The following is an 11,858-nucleotide window of genomic DNA, read 5'->3' as shown; positions in this document are numbered from 1 at the left end:
GAGAGATTATATCTCTCGGCTGGCCTGGGAACGCCTTGGTATTCCCCCGGACAAGCTGGAGGAGGTGGCTGGGGAGAGGGAGGTCTGGACCTCTTTGCTTAGGCTGCTTCCCCCGCGACCCGACCTCGGATAAGCGGATGAAGATGGATGGATGGATGGATGAATTGACCATCTCCCTCAGAATGTTACTGAAGCTCTGTGGGAGGTATGCGTTGAAGATCTCGTAGACTGGGGCCTCTGCCAGGCACTCCCAGCGCCAGGTCTGTCCAGCATCCTCCCCCACTACCTGATCCAACTCACCACCAGCCCCTCTCTTTACCCAAGTGTCTAGAACATATGGCGGCAGGTCTGGTGATACGATTACAAAATCGATTATCAACCTGTGGCCTAGGGCGTCCTGGTGCTACGCGCACTTACGGACACTCTTATGTTTGAACTTGGTGTTCGTTATGGACAAACTGTGGTTGGCACAGAAGTCCAAGAACAAAACACCACTTAGGTTCAGATATGGGAGGCCGTTCCTCCCAATCACGTCCCTCCAGGTATCACTGTTGTTGCCTACAGCATGTCTTTATCCTGTCTTCCTTCTCTCACCCCAACCGGTCGCAGCAGATGGCCCCGCCCCTCCCTGAGCCTGGTTCTGCTGGAGGTTTCTTCCTGTTAAAAGGGAGTTTTTCCTTCCCACTGTCGCCAAAGTGCTGCTCATAAGGGGTCATATGATTGTTGGGTTTTTCTCTGTACCTATGAAGCGCCTTGAGGCAACTTTTGTTGTGATTTGGCGCTATATAAATAAAATTGAATTGAATTGAATTGAAAGTCTCACAGTAGGACAACAAAGTCCCCAGGTTGAGCAGCCTACAGCACACCACCCAGGGACTCCAAGAAGGCTGGGTGCTCTGAATTGTCATGCTAAGTTAATGTTGTTATTCACCTGGAAAATTTGAAGTTTGCATGATCATGAGTCATCAGCAGGTAATCACATGCAACTAACTGAATTTTGTAATATATGAAAAAGCTTGATACGTTTACATTACCGCTCATGGTAGTCTTTATTCTCTTACCAGCATGTAAAGCTTTCAGTCCTTGGTCTTGTCATAATACAGATTACTAAAGACAATCAGCTTTTTTTTTGTTGCTATTTGACAATTAAAGGCTTCAACGCTTCAAGGCCTTCTGTTATAACATTTTCATGTGCATATGCTATATAGATGTAAATTCCATACAAAGCAGCAGAGGTGAGCCTAGCCCTGCCACTAACCCTAATCAGAGACCTGGTGGATGCAAAGGAGTTAAGAATAAAATTCTACCAATTGATTTTTGACAAGGCTGACAATAATGACAACAGTTTGTAAAGCTGTTATCAAGACAAACAATAGCCACATTAGACCAAAAACCTTCATATTACGAAGAGTCATAATATGAAGGTTTTTGGTTTGTTTGCTACATAATTTAATAAAAAATTTTTTTATTGTTCTTCTTCAGTTTGGATGCATACTTTGGAAAAAGGTAAAACAACAAAAACTTACCTCATGGCCTTTCTGTGTATATCCTCTGTAGGTAAAGTGGTGGCGCTGTACTCCAGATTTGATGTTATTGTAAGTTGCTGTTTTTTTCCCCCATGTATTATGTATGCTACATAGGACCCACATGTGTTACACTGTATATCTTCACACACAATTTCTGATTAAAATACCATAAATTTATTAAAGAAAAAATAGAAACAGTTAAATACTTTATATATAAGCAGTTAATCCAGAAATGTTATTATGTTATGAAAGTAAAATCAGTAGCTGCTAACAACATTGTTGGGTTTTTTTCTGTCCCTAAGAACCTTGCAGCCCAGAAAAACTATAACAACTTAAATATGACAATGCGGGAAGTCATTGCATCCAGATTCTGCTGTGTTGAGGGGGTCCTTAAGTGCTACCCTCATGAAACACTGGAGACCATCATCGATCGCATTGCACAGGCTGAGGTAATACAGTGCAGCCTGCAGTGCTGCAAAAATAATACTTATACACAAACTGCTGGGATACTGTTGGTGGCAATATGAGTCAGACGTGAGAGCTCTTGACTATGTAATCAAAGTTAGTCCATTAGGCTCAGGTACATTAGGTAGATGCACAACATAAGTACTTAAAATACAGCTTCGATACCTAATGTGTCAGGGTGTACTGATGTATCCAGCAGAGTGGAGCTGAAAAATGTTATCTTTTGTTTCACCAGGTACATCGGTTGGTGTTGGTTGACAGTGATGATGTGGTCAGAGGGATTGTGTCTTTATCTGACCTTCTCCAAGCCCTCGTTCTCTCTCCTGCAGGCATTGATGCACTGTACTCCTAAGCAATGTTCCCTGTAATGTTTCATGTGACTGAGCGAACACACAAACTCCCTGAGCAACAGCAGACGTGTGCACTGTGGTCACGCCAGCATCAAATCCATCCAAGTTACATGTTTATTAAAACAATCAAATTACAGCATTTATGTTAGACTACTTTTAATTACCTGCTTTAGCCCACTTACAATGAAAATTTAAAAAATCTTGTTCATCACCTGTGTAGTATGTTAACACTATTGGAAGTAAAAATAACTTGAACTCCAATTTTGAAAACACAACTTTCTTTCTTTTTTTTTTTCTTTTTTTTAATAAAGCTCTGACTTGTATTATGAGTCTGTGGTCTGGGAGAGAGTCTGTAACTCTGTCTGCAAAATACAGTAAATAATGACCAATGTTGGGTAATTAATTATATAGTTACTTCTTCAAAAAAGTAACTGAGTTATGCAAACAACAAAGTTTGTTGCAGCTGTTTACCTAAAAATGCAGCCAAGGCGTTTTTAAACAAACATTTCAAACTATTTACAGAACAATCAGCTGTTCTGCATCAAATTTGATGCCACACAAATTATTTGTGCCGCTCCAAAAATAATTTCTGTCCACTATGAGATGAAGGAGAACAACAGCCTGATACCTGCAGGCCTGACAGCAGCAGATGTATCACTGCTGTAACACCTGTAACACTCAGCAGTCGCCTCATTGTTCTGACACACAACAAAACTGTTGACTACACTACACACTAACTACACACAAACTACACAAGACAACACACTAACTTTAGACTCCAAACAGGCTAAACGTGGCAAATCTGTCACATCTCAAACACGCCGTCACTCCTAAAACTTCCCCCTCCCTAAACATCTAAATGTCATGTTGCCATATCATTTTTTGATTGGTCCACGAGGTAAGGTACATTTTTCCACCAATAGGAAAGGCTGGTTTTTTTGGTGTTGTTTTAGCTCACAGGCTTTTGAGCGTTTTCCTTATAAAACGCAGTTTCTATATAAAGTATAAACAACGACAGTATTCAGGAAGAAAACCAAACATTGCAGATATTTTATCATAACTCTGGTTTTACGCGGCCGATCAACACAATTTAAAAACTGGTATAAAGTCCACACTTTGTCCCTCAGTTGTTCCGTCTGTCCTGCTCACATCTCCAATGGTTGTACACGTTGTCATTAACGTGGCTTCACTCCACATCAGCCACGCCACTTTGCTCGCTAAAACACCGGCGTCGGCACATAAGGACGCTGTTAGAGCCTGTGAACCACGTTGATTAGCTGCGTATATACCAATGTGAATCGCATCATTGGCTGGAGCAGCCAGTCACGGGTCACTTACTGACGCACACTGCAAAACAGAATTGTTAACGTATTTATTTTAATTTCAATTCAGGTTAGATTTTTTTTGTGTGTGCAACACAGATTGGAGACCATGCCAGCAGTGTGCGATTGCGCACGCAGCTTAGAGGGAACATGGCTCCTAAGTCCAACCCATGCTCTCCTTTGAGGAGCCACCCATCGACCTATTTGCCTTGAAATCCTTAAAGGTTTCCTGCTCTTTCTGGTGTTCTTGCCTTCCTTCTGAAGGCAATGGAGATTTTTTCTTTCTGGCATCAGTGTTCTAACCCTGCTATAGTCCTCCTTCATAATATCTCCTCCTAATTCTTTCAGTTTTCCTTTTCTGACTCCTAACAAGAATAATTGTGCTTATTCACTTAACTGTCTCATTGGGAACTACTTTCTTCAAGAACAATTTATTCTAAAACAGTTACATGATTTGAATGGTCTCCTTAAATCTTTTGCTTCAGCTGTCAAATACTGGCAAATTCTGTATCTCTGCCAATTTGTTGTCATTTCACCAAACAGTCAAGCTATGAACTCTGAACTCTATTCACTTATTAGCTCTTCTTCAAACTCTTAGTTTGACAAATCTGACATTAATACTCCACAAGCTGCTTCACTGTGTAATTCTTCCTCTGAATCCACTATGCCATCAGCATCAGCATGCCATAAGCCTAAACTTAGCACATGTGAGTACACGCTGTTGTGATTCTTCTGTTAATTTATCAAAAGTTATACTTTTTTTAAAGGAGTTTGGACATCTTACGATTAAGATGTAATTCAGATCTGTTTTGTATTGTTTCCATGAACAATGCAAAAGAATGTGCTGTCTAAGGCTACAGTATCAGTCAGAAACTTGCATCTATTCATTTTATGAGGCTTCCCTAATTTTTCTGAGAATGCCTTAAATACTGTTGGAAAGGTTCCAGGCTACTGTGAAATAATGTTTCATACTTTTGTATTAATCATATAATTTAATATGTCTTATTTCATATTTCTGATGTCTTTAGTTTTGTTATACACTGTTGAAAATAAATAACAATTCTGAAATCAGTATTTGTGTCTGAACTTTTAACTGGCGCTGACGTTACATAGCTCTTACATGACTTCAGATAAAGAAGTAAACTTGGTCATTAATATTAGTGATGCTATGACATTGTGAATTCCAATGTTGTACTATTCCCACCTGTGTCTGGCTGAAGAATTGGTTGGATAGGTCTTTATTCCAGGCAATCATATAATTTATATGAATGGAGATGACATGTTGTGGTGGTGTGGTCCCTGGATTGGCTGCAGGGGAGGAGTGGTGCAGTGAGCTCAACGGGGCGGTGCAGGGGAGGCAGATGAGAACACAGCTGGTGGCGTTTGGACTGATGACAGTTTTATTTTCCATTTTTAATTGAGGCAGAAGACAAGCGAAGGGTGCTTGAAAAAGCTGAGACTGGCGCTGACCAGACTGTGAACTGTCGCACAAAAAGTCACAAATAAACGTCACATGTCTGTGCATCAAACTGTGTGTGTGTTGACTGCATTCTACAAGTGGTGCCGAAACCCAGGAAACGTGGGGATGTCAGACCTACATGCTGCGCCACCTACCCAGCCTTTGCCGTTCCTGGCGGAGATGGCAAAGATGAGCCAAGACCAGGCGGCTGCCCAGCGGGTCTACCTGGCAAAGCTGCAGGAGCAAGCGGACCGGCAGACTCAGGTTCTGGAGCGGCTGTTCGGGGCTACTGTGCCGCTGAAGGCCCCTTCACTATTTGTGGCAACCGGATGGGCGACAGGGACCCCCGGCTGGTGGACAAGGTGGTGCTGGAGCAGTTCATGGAGTGGCTGCCAGCGGAGAAGACAAGATGGGTCCGGTGCCACCGACCCGCGAGTCTGGAGATCGCAGTCACACTGATGGAGGACCATCTCGTCGCCAAAGCAGAGGAGCCCGGAGGAGGCAGCCAGACACCGAGCAAACAAGCCCCAGTGACGGCACCAAGGCACCTGCGCCTGCACAGGGAGAGTGGGCGCCGGTGTTGAGCCCCACTAACCCATTCACTTCCTTTGTGCCTTCCCAGGGATTGGAGGTAACCAGTGCTGCCCCTGAGCCACGGAGAGCGGCACAGACGCCGGGGCAGGAATGCTGGAAGTGCAGCCAACCGGGACGCCTGAAGAGGAACTGTCCTCGGATGGAAGTAAGGCAGGTGTTCCGCGTCACCCGTGCCCCAGCACCCTTTCCCAGTCCAGGAGGGACATATAGCATAAGGACTCGAGGGGGTATACAGTACGCCATGCTTTGGTGGACACGGGCTGTGCGCAGACCCTCGTGCACTGAAGCTTGGTTCGTCCTGGGGCACTGCTGGTCCTTCATGGGAGGCCCTGCTGGCTCCGGAAATTCCCCCCACAGGAGATTTCCCACTGGAGCAGTCTCGTGATGACACCCTATGCTCAGCCTTCGACCAGGTGATTGAGATTGATGGTCACATGGTGATCCCTGAAGCCGCGCTTCATGTTATTGAAAGATAGGTTATATCGAGTGAGTCGTGACACTTGCACAGAGGAGACACACACCCAGTTGTTGGTGCCGCAGAGCCACCGGGAAATGATTTTTCAGGCGGCTCATTATAACCCCATGGCAGGGCATATGAGATATGAAAAAACTCTGAAGGGAATAACGGCCAGATTTTATTGGCTGGGCATCCGAGCAGATGTGCACCGCTGGTGCACGTCCTGCCCTGACTGCCAACTTGTTAATCAGCCGGCCATACTAAGAGCGCCTTTGCCCCCGCTCCCACTCATGGAGTTCCCGTTTGAGCACATTGGCATGGACCTCATCGGGCCGTTTCACCGGAGTGCACGCAGCTATCACTTTGTATTAGTTCTGGTGGATTATGCAACGCGATACACGGAAGCAGTGCCTCTGCTCATCATCTCTGCAAAGAGTGTGGCACAGGCACTGTTTCAGGTCATCTCCTGAGTTAGAATCCCGAAAGAGATACTGACTGACCAGGGCACTTCATTCATGTCTCGCACACTGCGGGAACTGTATGAATTACTGGGCATTAAATCTATTCGGACCAGCGCCCTCTAGTGGAGTGTCTGAACAAGACTTTAAAGTCCATGATTCGTAAGTTCATTCACAAGGATGAACGCAATTGGGATTTCTGGTTAGACCCTCTGTTATTTGCAGTGCGGGAGGTGCCCCAGGCCTCCACGGGAATTTCTTCCTTTGAACTACTGTTCGGCAGGAAGCCGCATGGGGTGCTCGATCTGATTAAAGAAAGCTGGGAGGAAGGTCCGGGCCCTGCCAAGAATGAGATTCAGTACGTGTTGGACCTGAGAGCAAAACTCCACATTTTGAGGAGGTTGTCACGGGAGAATTTGCTCCAGGCCGAACGTCTCTCATTGAGCATCATTTTGAAATGCAGCCTGGCATGACAGTGCGTTCATGGCCCTACAGGCTTCCTGAGCAAAAACCGCAAATTGTTTGTGCTCAGCATTTCAGTAAATTGGCCAAAATGCTAAAAATGGGAGTGATAGAAGAGTCGCACAGCGTCTAGTGTAGCCCCGTAGTTCTTGTGGTGAAGAAGGATGGGTCTATACGGTCCTGTGTCGACTATCGCAAGGTGAATGAAGTGTCACGCTTTGATGCTTATCCCATGGCCCGGGTCGACGAGCTCCTGGACCGGTTGGGCATGGCCTGTTTGTTCGGGCAGGTGCATCCACAGGTGGAGAAGATGGCAGCTATCGCATCCTGCCCACGCCCCAAGACTAAAAAGGAGGTGAGATGGTTCCTGGGGTTGGCAGGTTACTACCGCCGTTTTGTGCCCGGGTTTGCGGAGCTGACCAGCCCCTTGACCAAGCTCATCCGGAAGGGTGCTCCAGATCTGGTCCAGTGGACGGGGGCCGTGCCAGATGTTGTTTGTGCAGGTAAAAAAAGCTCTCTGTGCGGAGCCGCTGCTCCAGACTCCTAACTTTGCCCTCCCTTTTGTTCTGCAGACTGACGCCTTGAACAGACGGCCGTTTTGTCGCAGCTGGTAAGGGGGGTCGACCGGCCCATTCTTTACATCAGCCGGAAGCCGACGGAGCGTGAAAGGTGGTACAGTACCATAGAGAAGGAATGCCTGGCTATCCGGTAGGCGGTCGACTCCCTTCGCTATTACCTCCTGGGGTGCTCCTTCACCCTCTGCTCGGAACATGCCCCGCTACAGTGGCTCCACCGCATGAAGGATACCAATGCCAGGATCACCTGGTGTTATCTGGCTTTGCAGCCTTTTAAATTCAAGGTGGTCCATAGGCTGGGGGCGCAGATAGCTGTGGCCAATTTCCTCTCTCGCTCTGGGCGGGGGGGAGTAGGTTCGGCCGGATGGCTCCCCAACCTCAGTCGGGCGGTGGGGGTGTGTGGCAGAGGTGTGGTCTCTGGCTCGGCTGCAGGGGAGGAGTGGTGAGAAATTTTACAGAGAGGATGTCAATTAACTTTCCAACTGTATTTGCGCCATCTGGCGCAGCACTCCATCACTCTCCTTCTTGGTCACAGAGCCCTCACACAGCCTGGAGGTGTTTGGGGTCATTGTGCTGTTGAAAAACAAATGAATCCAACTAAATGCAAACTAGATGGGATGGCATGTCGCTGCAGGAGGCTGTGGTAGCCATGCTGGTTCAGTGTCCCTTCAGTTTTGAATAATTCCCCAACAGTGTCACCATCAAAGCCCCCCCACACCATCACACCTCCTCCTCGATGCTTCACGGTGGGAACCATGCATGTAGAGACCATCGTTCACCTGATTCACACAGTGTCCTCTGAACAGACTGGTGGCTCAGATGAAGAGGTGACTTTATTTATTTTACTTTATTTATTACTTTATTTCACTTTACAGGAATTATACTTGCATTAATACCTTCTTTTCTTCACATTTCGATCTCTTTGATACCACGCTGGTAGTAGGAGCAGATTTCAACTTGGTATTTAATCCAAAAATTGACAGGATCAGTACAGCAGTGAGTCAAAGGAACTGGTATTCAACACACAGTCTTAAACAATACATGAGTGATTTTGGTCTTTGTGATGCTTGGCGTTCACATCCCCCCACTCTCGGGGATTACACCTTCTTTTCACCTGTACACCACTCACAATCTCACTTACTTTTTAGTTAGTAGCTCCATTATGAGGGATATTATAATCACTCAGATTCATCCTATCAGTGATCATGCACCAGTGTCTATCTCCGGTGTCTGTCCTAGGAGGTGGAAATTTAATACATCATTCATCAATTTCTGATGCAAAGGCTCCATTTGGGAGAACTTTGAACACACTCCTGCATACACATTCACACTCACTCGCTCACACATGCACACACCCACACACTAAAAAACATTGTTGATTTATGTACCTGTGCATTTTTGAACTTTTGCGTTCCAGGTGCTAGAACTTTTTTTTAGTAACTAAAATAACATGAATAGAAATGAAGTATTAAATGGGGCCATCTGCTGCAACTGACTGGAGTGAGGAAAGGGAGACAGGATAAAGACATGCTGTGGAAGAACTGATCTTGGAAAAGCCAAATGTGTTTGGCACAACAGTGCATTCACATCATAATTCAGACTCCAAAAGCTGCCAAACAGGACAAGATTATAGAAGGGAAAACAAGATATATGTAATCTGCTTGTGGCAGGCAAAACCAATTAGACAAGAGTTTAGGAAGAGAAAAACTTGCAATTCACAATGAACGTCAGAAAAAATAAAACAGCACAATGTAATACCTCAATGAACATCACTGTGATAAAACTGCTATGAGGCTTAGATAAATGCAAGGGCATGAAAACATAAAGTGCTTCGTCTAGTAAGTTTGAACTAGCAGAAGTTTGGCACTTTCAGGACTCTTCATGTCAGCCAACAATGTTATAGATTGTCACTGTAATAATGCAGCTCCAAGTGGACCTGAAGAAAGGACAACAGAAATGAATGCATGTCAGCGGTACCACACTGTCCATCTGAGTCGATGACAAGGTCTATTAGGACAGTAAAATTCTGTCCTAATAGACACCAAGAAGTCTCCACCAGTAAGAGCTGAAACACTACATATGGTGACGCCTTTTGTTTTTCAAAGCTCAGTCTGCTCACATTCATTTCAAAGTCTTTAGTCATGTCATAGCCAAAAGAAGCCAAATGAAAACTCCATTTCTGTCCGTTTTTCAGACATTTATAACCACTGTGATGGAAACTTATTTTGCTTTAGTGTATTGATCATGTGCTTTGACAATAGTATACAAATAGATGTATTAGGTTAGATATAAAAGATAGCATCATATATATTTTTATATTTTGTTCTGTTAAATTTCCCAATTCTTTCATCTTTGGGCTGAAGGAAGAACAACACTCGGTGTATAAATGCTCTATCAACAATCTCTTTATTCCATATTCCATACAACACTTAAAAAACGTCTAGATGGGAGATGTGGACAGGAGAGTGTCTCAAAGTGTCTGAGCGTTTCTCACATTCTTATAGCTTCAGCCCCCCTCCAAAGTCATAAAACCTAAACATCCACATACTTTCTCTCTCAGTGAGCCTGAGTTCTGACCTCGGCTTCCTGTGCAGTGTGTTCTGTTCTTTCTAATCAGACAAATAAGGCCATGATTCTCTGAAAACAGCATTTCTTATAAATCAGCAGTATAATGCATCATAAAACTGATTCACAATAAATCAGCAGTCCAATGTCATACAAATCAGTCTAATAAATCTAATAGTTATCTCCTTCTTTTAAGTCAGGCGTATAATGCAAACTAAAACTACATAATGATTTCCCAATCTTTACTCCAAGGCATAATGTGGCCTATAGCCATATAATGATTCAACAATTCTTTGATTAGAAGTATAGGGTGGCATAAAATAGTATAATAATCTCACAGTTCCACACACAGTTATGTATTGTAAGTTAGATGCAGACTGGCACACCCAGGCACCATTAGATAGTAGAGATGTTAGGCAGATAGCGAGACCCCTCTCTAACCCTCAGGGAGGAGGGGGCCTCTGAAGCTAAATCTACATGTGACTCGTAAGAGAAAAACAAGGCTGTAGCTCACTCTTATTGAGGTTGAGGCGCTGAGCTGGGAAAGTTGGGGAATGTTCTTTGTTTCTCACTTTGTATATAAGGAGCGACTGCAAGAGCTACTGTGCAGAGTGCAAGCTAGTCAGCAGCAACTCCATGTTTGGACCCAACAAGGTGACTGGAATTCGGTTAGCTTTGCTGGTGCTTTAACAATTGTGAGAAACGGAAAGCCATTCACAGATGGGGGGTATGCCAAAACATTCGTGCTTGGTGTTGAACTTTAGAAATACAGTCTTATCGCTCCAACAAGCTGTTTGCGTTTGAAAACAAACTCTTCGTCGCCAACATTACAACAGGTCATTTATTACACTTTGAAAAACTGGGAGAGTTTAAAGAGGCATGCACAGCAAATGACCCTGCTCAACATCTTAATCGTCAGCAGCTAGCAGGCTTCACATTTAATCTCCTGCAGTCATTCAAAGTGTGCTTTGGAGAATTTTGTGAGCGCACTCGTCTTTTTAAGTGCATCACCCATCCACACAAGTGTGCAGTGGACAGCAAAGACCTGAGTTACATCCCCGGTGTCTCCGTCAGAGATTTTGAGCTACAAGCTGCTGACCTGAAGGCCTCGACATGTGGGTGAATAAATTCAAGTCACTTAATGAAGATTTGGAAACACTTGTACGACAGCAAGCAGAGTTGGCGAGCAAACACAAGTGGGGAGAAATGAAAAAACTTCAGCCAGCTGAATGTCAAAACTTGGAACGCGCTTCCCGTCACCACACACTGCAGCATGTGAGTATTGCTGTACTGACAATGTTTGGCTCTTCATATGCATGTTCTCACATCTAAAGAACATTAAGACCAACCTACAATCGTGTTTAATGGATGGAACTCTCAACGCCTGCATGAAGCTTAACCTCACCACGTATCAACCAGACTACAAAGCCATCAGCAAAACCATGCAGCGCCAGAGGTCGCATTAATGGTAAGAAGTACTTTATTCATCTTTGGGTAGCCGAACGGGACAGGCAAAAAGAAAAGAAAAAATTAAAAATTAGTACATCTGTTGGCTGAGCAGATTTACTAAGCTTAATTAAATGTTTTTGCTAATACTTCATGTGTCACGGTCTGGCAGACAGACC

The 11,858-nt window shown here is 44.5% G+C and overlaps 1 protein-coding gene across 3 annotated transcripts in view; it reads left to right on the top strand.

Moving 5' to 3' along the window:
* The window catches only part of prkag3b (protein kinase, AMP-activated, gamma 3b non-catalytic subunit), a 16,969-nt gene extending 14,496 nt beyond the window's left edge, over nt 1–2,473 (top strand). For all 3 annotated transcript variants that reach the window (XM_042214042.1, XM_005947371.3, XM_005947372.2), the window contains 3 exons: nt 1,558–1,595; nt 1,829–1,975; nt 2,227–2,473. In XM_042214042.1, coding sequence (XP_042069976.1) covers nt 1,558–1,595; nt 1,829–1,975; nt 2,227–2,343 — 302 coding nt within the window. In that variant the 3' untranslated portion in view covers nt 2,344–2,473. The remainder of the gene's footprint in view (nt 1–1,557; nt 1,596–1,828; nt 1,976–2,226) is intronic.
* Nucleotides 2,474–11,858: the final 9,385 nt, after the last annotated feature.

This window comes from Haplochromis burtoni, unplaced genomic scaffold (genome assembly GCF_018398535.1).
Source record: "Haplochromis burtoni strain Fernald_Lab_line unplaced genomic scaffold, NCSU_Asbu1 Contig_511, whole genome shotgun sequence".
NCBI lineage: Eukaryota > Metazoa > Chordata > Actinopteri > Cichliformes > Cichlidae > Haplochromis > Haplochromis burtoni.
The sequence above is the reverse complement of the archived record's forward strand: the minus strand, read 5'-3'. Positions and strand labels throughout refer to the sequence as shown.